Raw genomic sequence first — 19,814 nt, forward strand, 5'->3', positions numbered from 1 at the left:
CTGGCTGTGGGGTCTCTTCCTTCCAGTGTACCCTGGCCCCAAATGTTTACCTGTTAGATATTTTACTTTCGCTCGTGCTCTCTCATCTGCATCAAAATACCACACAGTTATCGCGTACCTAAAAGAAAATTTAGAATAGGGTAAGAATGATCACACTGGGGAAAACGAAGGGTATGCTGTTGCAAAGGTCCTCTAAAACTTGTAATGCCAAAATAATGCCTAACTTAGGACTGACATCAGATGATAAGTGAGCACAGTAACAACCCCCTTATCCAGGAACCCCAATGTTCCAGAGTATAGCAGAGAACCAGGAGTAGCTAAAATTAATGCTGCAGAGTTGGTGAGTTTTTATAACTTTCTTAATACCTACCTGACCTACTTGATTATCTGTTTTCCAAGCCCGTAGGAGATCAGAAACAGACATTAAGAACGTAAGAGTGGTTGTTACAGAAATTGCACACTATCATTAGCATAAGTTCTAAAAGAAAAGAAGAGTAACAGAGAAGGACTCAAGGCCTGGGGCTCTGTAGAGCAAGGGAGGGCTAACAGCCTCCACCACTTCTGAGGACATTACTACACTCGTAACAGCAAAGAATCATGATGGGGGTTTACAATTTTACAACTTATGGCATCATCAAGAAAGTAAAATTATGCTAAGAATTTTTTAGGATTTTTATCAAAACAATTATACTATGTTTTATTTCATTTTTCTAAACATTTCACTCATTTGGAGTATCTCATTTCACAAATGAATGAAGACTCCCTGGTTTACTAAATATCACAAGGCACTTAGTTACACGTTTTGGTACCAACAACACGGAAAACGTACACACACCATAGGAAGTGAGAGCATGTTACAGATGATCAGTTCCTGAGTAGCACGCAGCAATCAGCTAGCGTGTCCTGCAGGTTCCGGCCAGTGCTCACTGGGGGAAAGCAACACTGACTGAGCAAGGAAGAGCTGGCAAATGTGACAGAACTAAACCGTGTAATACATTTGAGGTGAAGAGGCAAAAGCAGAGTAGAGTCAGAGTCTGGGACTTTGGACAACCGGGGAAGCCAAGGCGCCCAGACCACTCAGGTGGAAAGGGACCGCGCTGAGGTCAAGGTCTGGCCTCCCGGTTCCCAGAGCTCCATCCCCTCTCCTATCACTCAGCCACTTCTATTTTGTCAGGTGGCCATGGCAATGAGGAAGGTGCACAGACAAATACTTTCATGTCTTTTGTACCCACCCCAAACTTTTAGTTATTTATTAATCAGAGTTCTAATATCTGCCCTGAGGCCTTCCCAGGAGACAGGGATAGAAACATCACTCTGCTTCTCCTGCCCTATCCGCCATCTACCTATTTAGAGGCTCCTCCTCCCCACACGCTCCTCTGCTGGGACTGTCACAGCCTAGTCCTTTCCTCTGGCCTTTGCCGACACTGTTCTCCTCACTCCTCTCCGCACTTCTCCTCACTCCAGGCCCAGCGGCGACACTGGACCCATCGATTCCAATGCAGTACTACTTTCTCCCTCCTCCAAACTTCTGGAGCATCCATAATCGTCTGGCATCTATCTACTACCTAAAATGTTTATTCTATCGCTACAACCACACCATATTCAAGATTCCATAAAAAGGAAGGTCTATGAAGCAGTTTCTAGGTCAGAAGCGGTAACGGCAGAGGGCAATGGGGCGATGAGAGGCCAGACGGGGATTCAGGACGGCGCCCTGTGTAATGTAACGGGATCCCTGGCTTCCACCCAGGGAGTCTTATGGCCCCTAGCCACACTGCTCAGCCTGCTACTCAGTATGATGAAGTAGGGTTGAGGCAACACGGCTCAGAGAAAAGCAAGAAGGAGGGACAGGTGACAAAGTCTTCAGAGTTTGAACCTCATCAAATGTGGGCCTGTCTCTAACATGATTATCAAGAGGCAGCCCTTCTCCCTTGTGTCTAAGGGCCTCTCACCAGATCTAAGCACCTGCATGCCACCGATTCACTACCAGAATGCTCACAGTCCCTTCTATAATGAAAAACAGGGATTTTAAAAGTAGCACTTTTTTTTTTACACAAATATTTATTTTGATAACAATGTCTGTAACATCTTCCATTTTAATAGTCTAAACATCTTAACTGGGTCATGGTAAATGGTAAAAAAAAAAGTTTTTAAGAATACATTAGGGCTTCCTAGGTGGCGCAGTGGTTGGGAATCCGCCTGCCAATGTAGAGGACATGAGTTTAATCCCTGCTCCAGGAAGATCCCATATGCCGCGGAGCAACTAAGCCCGTGCGCCAAAAAAAAAAAAAAAAAAAGAATACATTAAACATAATAGGTTTAGAAAACTAAACTTTGTAAAAAAAGAGTATAATGTAGAAAATATAAAAAAAGAGTATAACAAACCTAACAGGTGCTTACTCTTAAAGCCAAAGGGTAATTTTTCTAATATTAACTCTCACACACCTTTTCTCTTCATCTACTCTTTTTTCTCTGTATTTCTACTCTCTGGTTATGTATTTTTCCATTCTGTATAATGTTTCTACATCATCCCTCTGCCCCCAGCCCCCAGCCCACTGTTAACAAAGTTGCCCTTTCCCTTCTCTATCTAATCTTTATTCCCCAAGTGAATGCTCTCACCAGGTCCTAGAATGGATAGTAGTTAAGAGACGCACAAAACAAGGAGACAGGACTGGAAAGGTGGGAGCCCTGGGCTTCCCTGTCTTACCCCAGACAAGGAGTGGCTACACAAAGAGACTCACAAACATGTGGTACTAACTGTGAATCAATCTTACAAAATTATTCAAATTAAAACAGTTATGACTGAGGGCTTGTGATAAAGGCAACTGAAGAACAGGAAAATACTCACTAAAAAATGTTCAGGTTTATCCTATCTATCCCCTACCCTACCATGCTCTTTACCAATTTTTCCTTAAAAAGGATACTACCTTGTAGCATATGCTGGTTGTACTTCATGAGGGTTGCGACGGTCAGACCAGAAAAACAGCAGTCTATCAAATTTGGGTTCAATGTCAGCAAACTGGGCTTTGCCTTCTGGAAAAATTCGAAGTATACCTCCACTTACCTAGGAAAAGAGCCAAATATGTAAGTAGGAGTAACCAAGAATGCTACCAAATTAAATTTAGGGGGGAAAAAGACCACTTCGGTAAATCAAAAGTCTTAATTGGATTATTCACAAATATATCTCAATTAACAAGGTCTGAAGGTGAGTTGAGATTTCAAGTACATGCACCAATACAAGGAAAAATCCGTTCCTTGTTTTACGGAATTCTGTAAATACTTGATGAACCATATGACTATTAACTGAACTCAAAAGTCTTAAAATGACACTTGAAAGCCTGAAACTCTAGTAATCATTTCTTATTTATGTATGGTGATTATCTGCTTAACCTAGTCTCAAAAATGCATCCATATCAAGTCATCTTGACTAAATTACTACAAATGTTTAAGTATGTCAAAGAACTAGTTCGTCATGTATTAAAGTTCGACACGTAATATTAATAGGGCAGTCACCAATCTAATGCCTCTTATTTAAGGAACTCAATATATCAGTAGAAAGTGTCATTTACCATCCGTGCTGCAGTCATTATTAGACAGGGCCTGACACATTCATGACTCCCTGCCTACACAACTGGACTCCATTCACAAAGGGTCATCACTATTTACCCCAGTATATATCCTCCTCTACTTGGGACTAGATGGACTCACCTATTGATTCCAATATTGACTGAACGTCTATTGTTCCGGGACCTGTCATGGGCCCTGGTTGCAGAGCAGGGAATAATTCAGACAAATGCTGTCCTGGTGGTAATTACAATGCTGGGTGGGGGAGAGTAAAGTGAGGTAAACCCCACCCAACTGACTAGCTCTTTACCCTTGGAAAACTGAACTCCTAATAGGTAGACTCTTAAATTGAAAGCAAAGTTGATACTTGATCAAGACACCGCGGAGGCTGAGCCTATTCCTTGGTTCTACTGCAGTCAGAGGAGCTGTTTACCAGGTTCACTGTCAAGTACGTTAGAGTCAAGCTACTTGGTTCCCTTGGCCGCCTTCCTCAGACTCCAGCATTGTTCCAAGTGACCTGCAGAGCACTCATGCAGACATCTAAAGGCACTCTAGACTGTGACCGAGAACACGCCTTCTTTTCTCTCCCCCTGCCCTCTTCCCTTTCACTGGAGTCACTGGGAATAGCAGAGGCGACCTGCTGAAATGTTTAAAAAGAGATAGGCAGTTGAAGCTTCCAACCTTCCTCTGGGAAACATACTCTGACCCCTGAATTAGGTGGCCTCCCATGTGTTCCCCCAGCAATCCATCCTGCACTTCGCATAACCCATCGCAGTTGTCAATCTACTATCTGCACCCTCCACTGAGCCCAAGCTCTATGAGGGATAGTTCTGTTCTGCTCTGTTGCCAGCATCCAAAACAACCTCTGGCACACTGTACATATTCAGTGCAATCTTGCAGTGAAAGTTTTCAGTTTTACATATAAAAATACTGAAGATTTTTTTCTGCTTATATACTAATTTATAAACTATATATTAATGATCTTGGATAGGCCATATAAAAATTAAAAGATGAGCCTAGAAAGAACCTAGACACTAACAAAATGTAGAAGTTAAGAGTTGATCAAACATATTTCTAGTTTTCTAGATATTCACAAAATCTGAAAGAAACATTAAGTTTTAACCAAATTTATACCAATTTGTTTTGTGCATTGGGCTCAAGCTGAATTACCAAATGTATTTCTCTATTTCAAACTTTGAAAGCTATAACGAAAAACCATGTTTGTTGACATAATGCCTCAAAATATACTTAGCAGTGAAACTTACCTCCAATTTGAACTTGGAGTAGGACAGAGGAAGTTCTTTTTTTTCCCCAGAAAAGTAACATTTTTTATTTTTAACAAACTAGTTGTCACACTTTTATAATGCTTTTAATCCTACATTTGTTTTGTTACTTGCTCATTTTTTAAATTCTAAACTTTATTTTTTTGAAGTATAGTTGATTTACAATATTGTTAAGTTTCAAATGTACAGCAGAGTGATTCGGTTATACATATATACCTGTATATCTATATTCTTTTTTAAAAATTCTTTTCCATTATAGTTTATTACAAGATATTGGATACAGTTTCCTGTGCTATATAGTAAATCCTTGTTTAGCTATTTTATATATAGCAGTGTGCATCTGTTAATCCCACACTCCCAAATTTATCCCTCCCCCCTTCCCTTTGGTAACCATAAATTTGTTTTCTGTCTGAGTCTTTCTGTATTTTGTAAATAAGTTCATTTGTAATATTTTTTAGATTCTACATATAAGTGTTATCATATGGTATTTGCCTATCTCTTTCTGACTTACTTCACTTAGCATGATAATCTCTAGGTCCATCCATGTTGCTGCAAATGGCATTTTCACTTTTTTATGGCTGAGTAGTATTTCATTGTAAAGATAGATCACATCTTCTTTATCCACTTATCCACTTCTTTATGTTGATGGGCATCTGGGTTGCTTCCATGTCTTGGCTATTGTAAATAGTGCTGCTATGAACATTGGGGTGCATGTATCTTTTTGAATTAGAGCTTTTGTCTTTTCCAGATATGTGCCCAGGAGTGGGACTGCTGGATCATATGGTAACTCTTTGTAGTTTTTTAAGGTGCCTCCATATTGTTTTCCATAGTGGCTGCACCAATTTACATTCCCATCAACAGTGTAAGAGGGTTCCCTTTTCTCCACACCCTCTTCAGCATTATTTGTAGATGTTTTGATGAGGGCCATTCTGACCATTCTATGAAGTGTTACCTCACTGTACTTTTGATTTTCATTTCTCTAACAACTAGCGATGGTGAGCATCTTTTCATGTATCTGTTGGCTATCTGTATATCTTCTTTGGAGAAATGTCCATTTAGGTCTTCTGCCATTTTCTGATGGGGTTGTTTGGTTTTTTGTTATTGAATTGTATGAGCTGTTTGCATATAATGGAAATTAAGCCTTTGTCAGTTGCACTGTTCGTAAATATTTTCTCCCAGTCCATAGGTTGTCTTTTCATTTCATTTATGGTTTCCTTTGCTATGCAAAAGCTTTTAAGTTTGATTAGGTCCCATTTGTTTATTTTTGCTTTTGTTTCTATTGCCTTGGGAGACTGACCTAAGAAAACCCTGGTACAATTTATTTAAGAGGATGTTTTGCCTATGTTCTCTTCTAGGAGTTTTATGGTGTCAAGTCATATTTAAATCTTTAAGCCATCTCGAGTTTATTTTTGTGTATGGTGTGAGGGTGTGTTCTAACTTCATTGATTTACATGTGGCTGTCCAGCTTTCCCAACACCACATGCTAAAGAGACCGCCTTTTCTCCATTGTATATTTTTGCCTCCCCTGTCAAAGATTAATTGACCACAGGTGTGCAGGTTTATTTCTGGGCTTTCTATTCTGTTCCATTGATCCATATGTCTGTTTTTGTGCCAACACCAAGCTGTTTTGATTACTATAGCTTTGTAGTATTGTCTAAAGTCTGGAAGGGTCGTGCCTCCAGCTTTGTTCTTTTTCCTCAGGATTGCTTTGGCAATTCTGATTTTTCTGTGATTCTATATAAATTTTAGGATTATTTGTTCTAGATCTGTGAACAATGTCATGGCTAACTTGATAGCAATTGTGTTAAATCTGTAGACTGCTTTGGGTAGTATGGCTATATTTTAACTTTACTAACTCTTCCAATCCAAGAACATGGGATATCTTCCTTTTTTCTTGCATCATCTTTGATTTCCTTTATCAGCATCTTAGAGTTCTCAGCATACGTCTTTCACCTCCTTGGTTAGGTTTATTCCTAGGTGTATATATATATATATATTTTTTTTTTTCTTTAATGTGATTTTAAACAGGATTTTTTTTAACTTTCTCTTTCTGATATTTTATTGTTAGTGTAAAGAAATGCAACACATTTCTGTATATTAATCTTGTATCCTGCTACCTTGCTGAATTCATTTATCAGTTCTAATAGTTTCTGTGCAGAGTCTTTAGGGTTTTCTGTACAGAGTATCAAGGACAGAGGAAATTCTTTAAATCAGTATGATATACAAAGATTACTGGATCACTGTGAGCATACCCTAAGCTTTAGGATATGCTTTTAGAACAGGACTAAGTTTTTGCGCATTTAAGACTTGGTGATTTCCATTTGTGTGTTTATGTGTATGTGATGTGTGTGTGATGGAGGAAGGTGTTTTAGAGGTTATTTGATTTTTTAAAAATTACCTTGGCTACACAAGTGTGTTCACTCTGAAAATCCACTGGGCTATACATTACGTTCACTTTTTTATTTAAATATTTTGCTTCAATACATGTAAATAAAAAAAGATTTAAAAAAAAATTAGTTTGTAACAACCTCCAATGCAATAACACACTTCTAAAGTTTAAATCATTTAAACTTAAGTAAGAGGCAAGCTGATATTAAGGGAATATATATTTGAAACAAGAGAGATTAAATGTATTGTACATTCTAACTGGTTTTATAGGGTTTGTCAGTATTGATAACGTCTAGTTTTTTCATAATCCAGGAAAGAAGAAATCCTGCCTCCAATATTCCAACAATTCAATGCCAGATAACATCTCTGCAACAATGTAAAGCATAAAATGTAGGAGTTAAATAGCAAATAATTCTTGATAATCATTTATACATAATCTCCCTCAAAAGTCAGGATAAAACAAACATTCTCAGAGGTGTTTTTATAAAAACTATTAAAAGGTATATTATTTTAATAAAAGTTAAATTCTGGATGAATGCTTCAATACCTGAAATAAGGGAATCTACTTTTTGAGCTATATGAGGATCTGTTTCATGTTAACGAAGATCCACTCCTAATACCTGAGAGTGAAACATATCTAAGGAGAAATGTTTAACTGTTTCACGTTTTACAGACAGTCTCACCTATGAGGAGCATGAATCTTAAAACTACTTGTGAGAAAAAAATACCTGTAAGAAAAAAAAAGATGCTCAATGAGGTGGCATACCTTGGCATCCCAGTCTTTATTAAGATAATATATACATGTCACACATCTTCCATCTCCATTTGGATTATCAACATGACGTACGTAACCCGTTCCGTTGCCTGGGTAACAAGCAACCATGGCCTGTAATAATAATAATAATAATAATAATAATGACAATAAATGTACAAGTCCATGTATAAGTAAAAAAATAAAACAGCTTATAACAAAGATCTCTGATTTTTGGCTATTCTGACTTACACTTAAATTCTTTCTCTAATAAAAATCACGTTTGTAGATAAGAAGTAAAGGTGTTTTATGTTGACACTGGTGAACAATGCGAGGTCTGGTGAATTCTGCCTCACGGTAATGGGAAGAGCTGACAGGGAAAGATTAGAAAGCAGGACCCTCTTTCACCATCTCTACTCAGGCTGATAATCAAGATCAGGTGGGCTCTGTCCTGCTCCACAGGAGATGGCCACCCTCCCTCCTCGAGCTCACTACACAACACCTGCGTTACTGCCCAACAGTCTCACACACCACCAAGCCCCCCCCCACCCCGCCATGGTCTCTTGAGTGGTACCAATTTGGTCAGGCATCATTTAGAAGATCAACTCCAAACGTTAACTCATTTAATGTCAGTGATTTTTTTCAAAAAAGGCTAAATGACAAATTAGCTTGTGACAAACCCTTCTTCAGATCAGAAAGAAACTCATTTTTTCACTCACATTGTAACCAGATGTAGTTCAGAAGACTGTTGGGTTTCAGCATAAAGGTGTAAGAGAGGCCCAAAATAAAAAGCACCAAATAACTTACATGTCCTAGAAATGTAGTACATTATAATCAGCTGAAATTAGCAAGGGTAATTTTTTTTAAATCTCAGGAATTATGAAGAAAACCAATATAAAAATGCTCAAGGTTACCAGTTAGTCTCTAAATTCTTTATTTCTCTAATTTCTCCACATGTTAAAGTTAACAGATCAGTGTTAATGTCAATGAATTCATATAAAGTTATCAAACAGTAATTAAATTACATCATTATTTAAGAGAAATGGCAAATGCTAATTTTTAAAATTCATAAGTGAATAAGTAACTCTGTTCTATCTCTGAGAAACTAGAAAGCATTTTAAAGCTGAATGCTTAAAAAAAATATATCACATTTTCATAGATACCCTGGACCTACTGCTCTTTATCAGAAGAACAGTTTTCAGTGAAGATTACATATGTCTCTATTTTTCCTAATTCCAGACAGACTTGAAATTCCTCCCGTTAGGACTTGAGGTTGGTAACAACAGGGAGAATGGTATGGATTTAGTGTATTTAATAATACTCAACAGCAGATACACCCAATTTCCTTGTCATTAGCTGCTAAGGGAGGGCATATGTAGCAGACCTTAAACAGTAGCTATAAAAAGGGAATAATTTAACAATGCAATTAATCCATATATGATGGAGACAACTGTGAATTACCTGATACATTCTTATCAACAAAAAAGAGGAAAAAAAAATAAAGATCAACCTGAACTCTTCCCTGAAGAGTTCTCATCTCGAAAAAGTTCATTCAGGCCTCCCTCCAACTATCTGGTAAACTCAGCATTTCTCATGTAAGAACAAACGGGAGACTCTTTCTTCGATCATCCACCCCATCCCATCCCTCCACTTAATAAACACCTCTTGAGCACCTACTATGTATATGAAAGGCCCAGGGGCTAAAATGATGAACAAAGGAGACAGGGTCTCTTGCTTTCATTCATCATGGAACTCAGCATAGTGGGGTAAATAATCAAGAAACAAACACATATATAATGTGATGTTAGGTAGTGATCACTTTTTCATATCTTGTGAAAACATAACACATTACTGATGGAGGATTTTTGCAAAAACTAATGCCTGTGGAGTTAATACATCTCTGGTTAGTAACGTGTTAAGCTGAAGGATGTAGAAAATGACTGGATGATACTCTGGAACACTGAGCAGAGATGAAATGAAGGGAGCGGCGAGCCGTGTGTCCATGTGCAGGGTGAGCACATCCAGCAAAGGGAACACGAGTGCAGAGGCAGAAGTGGCGGGGCAGGTGGAGAACAGCACCAGGACAGCTGGAGGAAAAGGAGCGAGGGCAAAGGATGATCAGAGAGGGTCCAGCAAGCCATGCTCAGGACTCTGGATACTGCTCTAAAAGTGACAGGAAGCCAATGGAGCGGACCCTGATTAATGCTTGAAGGTCAGTTTAGACTCTGCATGAATAAAAAATAACAACTGCAATAACCTCAATATCACCCATTACCTAACAGTCATTAGACATTTACTATTTGCCAAGCACTACTCTAAGGAATTTATGTATAATAACTTATCTAACACAACTGTTATGAAGTAACTAGTACCACTCTCCTCCTCTTCATTTAACTGTTAAGGACACTGAGGCCCAGAAAGGTTAATTAATGTTCTTAATGACACATGACAGAGAACCAAGTATGAAAGCGGGCAATCTGGTTTCAGAATCCATGTAACTGACTCGTATACTAGATTGGGGGCGGAGGGTGAAAAAAGAAGACTGTTAATTGGCTACTACAGTTTGTTTCTAGGAGGAAAACAAAAAAGAGGCTGACCAGGCTGGGCAAGGTGGGATGTATTCTGAAGGTAGAAAACCAGCGTGACTTGCTCGTGGACTGGGGGTGGAGAGTAAGAGGAGTCAAGGCTGACTCTGTGGGTTTCAGCCTACGTAACTGAATGAATGGAGCTAATGACTTACTAAAATGGAAATACTTTGTGAAAGAGTGGTTTTAATAACATGCATAGGGTAGAAAAGGAGTTTCTCAGCAACGGCCATGATGAACCAGACATCCCAGAGGAGAACAAAATCGAAGACACCAGGATCATGCCTCAAAATGGGGTCTGTTTGTGTCAGTCACTTCTACTGCTTTCCTAGGGTCGCGTGGAGGTGCCTGGGGGTGGCCACTGGTGGGGGGGTCCAATGAAAGGAGATGAGGCCACACAAGTAGGTCTGGACCCAACCTTCAACTAGGGGCAGCATCTATCTGTTTCCTTTGAATTCCAAGTGAGACTTTTGGAAAAAATAAAAGATGCAATACAAGTTTTAAACAATTGTTTTAATTAAATTTTGTCATCCCTGATAGAGCTCAATTACCTCCACCTAAATGTATTATCTGAGGTGCCATTACCACTTTAGCCTTGTCTGGTGTTCCCTAGATCCCTTAGCTCTGCTCTGGTGACAGGGCCACCACCAAATGAGGAGAAAGGAAGGAAGGAGAAGGGAACCAGTGCTAAACAGGGCCTGCATTTTATCTGCCAACTCAACCTGTCAATACCAGCCGTAGGAAAGGCAGCAGTACATTATGACAACTGCAAAAAAGGATAAAATGCAAGATACCAGCGTAACCCAGCAAACCAGAAGGCTTATCAATAATTACAGCTAACTGTGGGTGGCAATAAAATAAGTGATGCACAAACGAGAAGGAAGCAAGGCGAGCCTGCTCCCAGAACACAGACAAGCACTTCTGTGCCTACAACTAGAGACCCTAAGAGGAGAAGGGAGAACCAAGCATACCCAGAAAAAGCAGATCGTCCCAGAAAATCTGAGACCCAGGAGCCAAACTCCTAGAGGTTCCAGGGAAAGATAAATTTTGTAGAAAATACGCAAAGATTTGAAACGGTCATGAATTCATTCAAATGTCTGTGTGGCCTAAAAATGACACAGCGAAACTGCACTTAGTAATTCATGCATGTCCTGAGACTCCTCCCCATCTGGATTCTAGAAAACATAAAAAGGTCTATAAAATCTCATGAAATCTGGAAGCTGTTATATTTAAAATAAGTACTCATATTTACTTATTTTTAAATCTTTTCCATTTTCTTTTTTAAAAAAATTTATTTATTTTTGGGCTGTGTTGGGTCTTCGTTGCTGCACATGGGCTTTCTCTAGTTGCAGTGTGTGGGCTTCTCATTGTGGTGGCTTCTCTTGCTGCGGAGCACAGGCTCTAGGCGCACAAGGGCTTCAGTAGTTGCGGCGCACGGGCTCAATAGTTGTGGTTAGTGGGCTCTAGAGCAGAAGCTCAGTAGTTGCGGCGCACGGGCTTAGCTGCTCCAAGGAATGTGGGATCTTCCCGGACCAGGGATCGAACCCGTGTCCCCTGCATTGGCAGGTGGATTCTTAACCACTGCACCACCAGGGAAGTCCCAAGTATTCATATTTAAACAAAGTTATCCTTAGCTATGGTTTGAATTATCAAAATTTAAAGTTTCTTAAATGTAACAGCGCTTCCAAGTTTGAAATAATATTTATGCTTTATGTCTTAATTGGTAATTTTGTGTTCCTGGTATATTTTATATATGTGTGAAAAAAGACTCGATATGGCTGTTCTTGTTTTGTTTTTAATATACAGAAGATTCTTATTCACAATATTCTTAATAAATTTGATTTATTTTCCCTTAATCTCTTGGTAAAGCAACTAACAACAACTCATTCCACGCCTGATTTTACCTGCTTAAAGAAGCAAGTTATTAGTCTAGAAGTCATTAGCAGTATTAAAGAATATTTATGGAATACCTACCATATCATACTACAAAAAGGGTCAGTGTGATATCCATCTGAAAGGACTTAACTAGAAGGAAAGAAAACACTAGGCACTTACAAATCAACTGATAAACTGATTAGGGCAAATAATAAACAAAAACAGAATTCTGAAAAAAGGAATTATTTATGCGGGATAAAATAAAGCAACAAGGCTCTGAGCCACACGACTGCAGCCTATCTTTAAAGAACAAATTGGTTTGGAAAAGTGAAGGGACACAAAGCAAACAGTATGAGCGTGACAAACACAGGAAGCAGCTGAGCGACCGTGGGGTATTTTTATAACAGTCTGCCCTGTCACTTAATTACTCTAGTGAAGTTAATTTGGTAAAAATAGGATGAAATCTTGACAATTCAGCAGAGGAGGAAGGACATGAATGGTGAGCAGCAGTAAGCCACTGTGGTCCTTAGGTGGGGATGGCCATAATGAAAGCTTTTAAGAAGGCAGCTTCCCTATTCTAGGATTTATATGAAAGATTATTTTAAGATAAAGCACACTGCTATGGTCTGAATGTTTGTGTCCCTTCTTAAGTTCATATGTTGAAATTCTAACCCCCAAAAATTTAGGAGGTGGGACCTTTGGGTGGTGCTGAGGTCACGAAGCAGGAAGCCCTCATGAATGGATAAGGGGGCCTGGAGGTAATCCTGCCCCTTCCACCATGTGAGGACACAGCCAGAAGTCGTTGGCTACAAACCAGGAAAGGGCTCTCACCAGACAGTGACCAGCACAGTCACCTTGATCTTGGACTTTCCAGTCTCTAGGGCTCTGAGCAATACATTTCTGTGTTTATAAGCTACCCAGTCTGTGGTATTTTATAAGCTACCCAGTCTGCGGTATTTTGTTATAGCAGCCCAAATGGACTAGGACATACCTATAAAGGATAAAATTGTTCCAAGAGATTTACACTGTATGTACTGGTCCTAAGAGTAAGGAAAGGCAATAAGGTCTAACCAGAAAAACCAAAATATCTCTATCTCTAGAGATTTGTTGGGGATTGGAGTGATACTCCCTGGTTATCCTTCTGTCCTTTCTGAGGAGTAGCAGACAACCTCACACTCCTATAAAGGTTGGGCTGGAAGACAATGGAAGAGTCTAGGCATTTGCCTGAAAAAGAAACAATGCAATTGCCTACTATATCATTCTGACATCTCTTTGAGATACCAACTTTAAATATTTCAGTTTCCCATTGGGAAAAGTCTATTTAAACATAAGCAAAACAATTAAATACTATTTTTTCCTTTTTGATATGAAAATATACATGATTGAGGACATTCTTAAGATAAGAAACACCATAAATTTGTTTTTTACTCTAAGAATAAAAGGAAGGAAGAGGTTTGCAATACCTCTTTGGAATCTGAAGACATTTATTCCTGGCATTGGGAGGCTTGTATTCAATATGAAGTTGAACCAGGAAACTTTTTTTTCCCTTTTTGAACTGAATTCTTTTAAGACATTGATTCAAAGCTAAGAAGAGTAACATTTTATGGGCTGTCAAAGTACTATTTTCACCCTAAATGAGTAGAAAAGCTTTACTATCTGAAAATTTATTCCATTAAAATATAGTGCCCCAGGGTCCACAGCCCTCTGTCCTTTGTAGATACTGACAGTTAACATTTAACAAGCACTTACCATAAGCCAGGCAAGCATTATCTCATTTAATCTTCACAACAAATGTATGAGGTGGGTACCACTAAATCTTTCCATTTTGGAGATTAGAAAACTGAACTATAATGAAAATAAAAAAGTTGCTGAAGGTCAGAGACTCTGAGGAGTCTAGAGGGGAAAATAACCTCCTCTGTATCCTCCTCAGTTCCTGGCTACAGTAAGGCTGTGTTTAGTCTGACTGAAGAGTTCAGGTGAGACTGGTAACTGGCTCCTAAGTGACTCCCCCACCTGCCACAGCGACACACGCATGCATAAGGCTCAGTCCTCCCACATCCAGACGTACTGCAGGAGGTCTGCTCCAACTCTGCAGTTATAGCTGTAAGTCTCTTCCTCCTTCATTCCCAAAGTGCATGCATCTACCACTATCACTGCCTCTGGGGTTTACATAAATCTAGCTTGAATACGGGGCAAAGCAGATCATCAAAAGAACTAGACTAAGAGCAAGTTGGTATTTACTATAAGAATAATCTAAATTTTAAAACTGCAGATTTCAATTATACTTGCTTTGGTAATCTCATTTCCTAAAAGATACAATTAAAAACTTTATAAAGTTATGAATTTTGTTCACTGCATTAATTAGCATGTTAAATAGAGGTAATGAGGAAAGGCAATCCACAGGCATTTAAAATTTTAAATCTCCTGACTTATTTGCTAAACTTTAATGTTATAAATAACATATCTCACCATAAATAGACTTAATGTTTGGGGAGGTAAATTTTTCAAATCTGTATCATGATAAAAATAAAGCTAGCACAGAACAAAAGGATAACAGCAAAAAAACAAGGGCAGTTTCTCTTGGTGCAAGCCTCTAGTCCACACAGGGCAGTAAAGACCACACAGAAGAACAGTACCAGATAAAACTTACTCAACGAGTTCCAAGTAGAAAGAGAAAAATGTACAAGGAGGTGCTGAGACAGCATCATGGTAGATCATGGCAGACTTCATGGAAGAAGAGAGCATTTTAAACAGAATGAATTATCTAAGAGAAGTTTTAAACATGGGAAAATAACATTATTCAGATGTGCTAAAGCACAGGGGTCCTGAGAAGGGGGAAGAAAACTGAACAGGTAAGAGGGGCCAGACTGTGGACAAACTCGAATGCCTTCTTAAGGAACCTTTATTCGACAGGTAGAGGGAAGCCATCGTTTTGGGGCAAGGGAGCAACGTGATCAGAGACCTGTGCTTCAGAAACATGACAAGCAGAGTACAGGGTAGACTTGGAAAAGGGGGTAGGAAGAAAAATGACACTGAGCAAACCAGTCAGATCACAGCTGCGATAGCCTGATGGAGAGGAGGGGCTTCATGAAGGCCGGGGGAAACAGGGAGTGGGGCAAAGGATCAATACAATGGGGAGGGGAGAAGAACGAGAGAAAAGGGAAAGGACGTCGTGCTTTCACAGACAGAGCGAGGGGCAGGGTGGAAAAAAGACAGTTTAAGAGGGTTTGTGTCTGGCTGAGAGGAACAGACCATCGCTGGAAGCAGGGCACATGGGTTTGGGAAAGACGAGTTTGCCATGCTGGTAGGCCATCGGGTTGGGAAATGCGGGTCTGGAACTCCAAAAAGAGCCCGTGGCTGGGATGTGCATTAGGACCCATCTGCACAGGGGACTGTGAAGCGGTGTGGCTGCCAGAGACCGCCACGGAAGGGAGTGCAGGGGCAGGAGAAGAGAACAAAGGACACGTTCTCATGGAATAAACTCATTTAGAGTAAAAACTCACAAAGTTTTGCTGCTTTCCTGATCACAGGAAAATGGTTAAATAACTAGTCAAAGGTTGACCAATTGTAAATGAATTCTGGCTAACTGTAAATTACTAAATACATATTATAAAACAGGAGATACAAGGGCATTTAGGTTGTTTCCTTAAAATGTTTTTAAAACCTTTTTGCTATTACAAACAATACTGTGGTCAAGAACAGTTTTAGAGCTCTAATCACTGCAAACAGCCTCAATAACTCCCTAAAATCAAATTCCTAGACGCAAAACTATAAGGCTTTAAATTTTTTTATTGCAAAAATATCCTTCAGAATTCTATACTTTGCATGAGCACATACATCTTCCCACCCATTTGCCAACCCTGGCTATTAAATTTTATTCTTTTAAAATAGGTAAAAACTAGGGGGCTTCCTAGGTGGCGCAGTGGTTAAGAATCCGCCTGACAATGCAGAGGTCACGGGTTCGATCCCAGCTCCAGGAAGATCCCACATGCCGCGGAGCAACTAAGCCCGTGTGCCAAAAAAAAAAAAAAGGTAAAAACTTATACTATTAATGTTTTAATCACATCTCAATTTATGAGAGTAAACATTTTTCATATTTTTACTTGCTATTTAATTCTTCTGTCGACTGCCTACTCACATCCTTTATTCACTTTCCTACTGGGTTATTCATCATTTCTCTACTGATTTTTGACAGCTCTTTACCTATTAATCTTCTATCATATGATACAACAACAATTTCAACATTTTTACTATGGTCCTATAGAATATTTTAATACAAGCTACTTATAATTTGCGTAGGAAGGCAGAGTATAAGCATATTAATTATTAATACAAATTAAAGTTTTAAAAAGTCCAAGAGACTCTTCTGACCATAACTCACAGGAATAAAAAATGCACGGAAAAAAAAGGGAAGATGATAAATAGCACTGCTCCAAATTACTCCTCAAATGGCCCAAGAATGATAGACTGTTTAATCCAACACCAGACACACTACTTTCCTTACTGGGCCCTAATTCTAGCCCAAGAGAAAAAAACTTCAATATACATTTATAAATCAACTTGCTTAAGAGCAATGTACCAACAGGCAGCGTAATCTAGAGATATATAATGATGACTTACTGCACTCCTTTTCCCTTTTAGCAAGGAATTGATAAAGTTCTACTCTACAAATCAGGACTTGGTCTGGTGAGGCAGTTTATATTTGAGCTGCCTGGCTCTGCTGTCAGAGGAGACCTATAATTTGTTAACCTCGGCTGCAATTTCACCAGCTCTGTACAACTCTTCCTCAGGTTTGGTAATCAGCATAGTAGATATCAGAAATGACTACAGTATTAGAAAAGAGTGGTGAGTAAGCCATGTGGTTTGGCTAGATATTAAAAAGGGACCACTGCTCTTATATGAGCACATACGTAGGAGTCCAGTGAACCCAGTGGCCTATACTCTTTGAGATGGAACCCTAGGCCTTAAGATTCCTGCTGGATCTGTGATTAGTCCCCTATAAGGGAATTCTATTGTCTGATCCCATCTAGGTTAAAATGAATACTAAAACCAGATTAGCACTTCTGCCTTTCATAAAAGGTGCCTGTCAGAGTTCCTAAAAGAATGGAGGGTAGAGATTCCATCCAGTTTAGAAAAGTCTCTAAGACTATTTTTGTGTGTGCGGCAGAGCTCAGTCTGAGTTCTGTTTTCATAGTAACATGCCATCTAGAAGCTCAGTTTTGGGGGAGTAGATCAGCAGCACTCACTCACCTATAACTGCAAACGTGAGCAGTACCTCTCAAAAAGAACCTAATACCTAAACAACTGAATTGGCTCAGGGGGGTCATAACAGGGAGACAGTCACGCAGAGGCATTCAGGACAGTGTAATAAACAAAACAGAGTCTTATACAAGGTACCCAGACAGCAAAGATAATTAATGCTCTCGTGGGAAGAGGGCATTAGAAAATACTTTACAGAGAAAGTGACAAATGAGCAGAATTTTGATGGATAAAAACAGAACTTTTCCAGAGTAAGTAAAACACAGTATTTGGAAAAAGCAAGCAAGAACAAATATGGCACCCTGAGAGGACCACAAACAGGTGAGCACTGCTGAAAGATGAAGTGCCGGGGAAGGGCGGCAGGAGATGGGGCAGGACAGACGGGCAGGGGTCGGCAGAAGGCTCTCACCGACTTGCTCAGCAGTTTGTTTTACAAGCCAGTGAAGCCAAATGTGTTCAGTAAGAATCATCTGGTCTAATTCTTAAAACGTGATTCCAAACCCCATACTTGAAATTCTGATTTAGTAGGTATGGGGTGAGGCCTGCAATCTCAGAAGTTTAAACAAACACTCCATAGGATTCTGACTAGCAAAGGGCCAAATTTTGAATAACAGTAGCAAAATAATCATATTTCAACTTTTCAAACATCACTCAGGCTACTCATAGGGGATGGAGTGGATGCCCTGGGATTAGAGGTTACTGACATACAGATGAGAGATGCGAGCCTGGAGGAAGGGGCACGGGACTGGAGAGGACAGGAGAACTAAAGCAAAATTAAGACTGTGAAACAGACAAGGTTTGGTGCAGTGACAAGAAGGAAGAATGCATTAAAAAACAACCACCACCACCTTAAAAATACCTGCTATTTGTTCATTCATTCGACAAACATTTTCTGAGTACTTACTATGTGTCAGACACTGTTCTAGATCTTGGGGGTACAATAATGAACAGACAGATTAAAAAGTGACTGCCTTCACGGAACATATTCTGGTAGGAGGAGAAAGGACAAACAAAATAAGTCAACACAGAGCACAATAAATAGTGTGTGAGAAGATAAGTATTGTGACAAAACAAAACAGGATTGGCGTATATAATGCTATGGTTATAATTATTAATAGGGTGGTCAGGCAGAAGCTGACATCTGAGCAAATCTGAAAGAGGTGAGGAAGTGAATGTTCCAGGTACAGTGTGCCTGGCCTGTCTGAGGAAAAAGAGGGTCAGTATGCCTGGAGAGGAGAGAGCAAAGCAGCGGACAGTGGAAGATGAAGTCAGAAAGGTGATGGGCTGGGGGCTTTAGACACCACTGAAAGGACTAAGTAAGAGAGAGGTCACTGGAGGGCTTTGAGCAGTCTGACTGCCACCTGAAGCAATGGCTGGAAAACTACCGCGACTGCCCATTTTTGTAAGTAAAGTTTTATTGAAACACTCATTTGTTTACGTATTATTAGCTATGGCTGTTTTCATGCCACTACAGAACTGAGTAGCTGTGGCAAAGACTGTCTAGTCTACAAAGCCTAACATTTTTACCATCTGGCCCTTTGCAGAAAGTGTGCAACCCCTGATGTGGAAAACAGACTGAAGGCTGGCAAGAGTGGAAGGCAGAAGGTGAGTGAGAAAGCTACTGCAATAAATCAGGTGAAGTATGCTGACAGCTTGGATCATAGTGGGAAGAAGTGGCTGGATACTCATTCTATTTTGAAAGCAGCATGAGCAGGATTTCCAGAAGGACTGGTACAGGGTTAGAGAGAGAGTATGACTCTAAGAGTTTGGCTTGAGAAGCTGAAAAACTGTAATTACCCTAAACAGACGAAGACAACGGGTGGCACAGCCTGAGTGGCACAGCAGGAGGTGAGGAGTCCAGTTTTGAACATGCTGAGACTTAGGGTTCATTGGCACGGTGGTAGGAAGCCAGTCCCTGATCCTGAAGGACTTACAGTCCAGTGGAATGGAAAGGAAAACTAATCATTTCAACACAACCAACAATTAAAATGACCAGACTAGGCATGGAGTATGATTCCACTGGGGGGGAAGCTGGGATCAGGAAAGCTTCTTGATAAATAAGTCTTGAAAGAAGAATTTGAATCAGCTAGGCAAAGAGGAGAGGGATAACAT

General features: G+C 39.7%; 1 protein-coding gene across 2 annotated transcripts in view; it reads right to left on the reverse strand.

The window, feature by feature from the left end:
• Nucleotides 1-19,814, reverse strand: part of EGLN1 (egl-9 family hypoxia inducible factor 1) — a 57,526-nt gene that overhangs the window by 3,510 nt on the left and 34,202 nt on the right. The window contains exons 2-4 of one of the 2 annotated variants that reach the window (XM_057735501.1): nucleotides 7,999-8,118; nucleotides 2,925-3,061; nucleotides 51-118 (exon numbers count right to left, since the gene is read on the reverse strand). In XM_057735501.1, coding sequence (XP_057591484.1) covers nucleotides 51-118; nucleotides 2,925-3,061; nucleotides 7,999-8,118 — 325 coding nt within the window. The remainder of the gene's footprint in view (nucleotides 1-50; nucleotides 119-2,924; nucleotides 3,062-7,998; nucleotides 8,119-19,814) is intronic. The other variant, XM_057735502.1, reaches the window with a different exon arrangement.

Source organism: Hippopotamus amphibius, chromosome 5, assembly GCF_030028045.1.
Source record: "Hippopotamus amphibius kiboko isolate mHipAmp2 chromosome 5, mHipAmp2.hap2, whole genome shotgun sequence".
NCBI lineage: Eukaryota > Metazoa > Chordata > Mammalia > Artiodactyla > Hippopotamidae > Hippopotamus > Hippopotamus amphibius.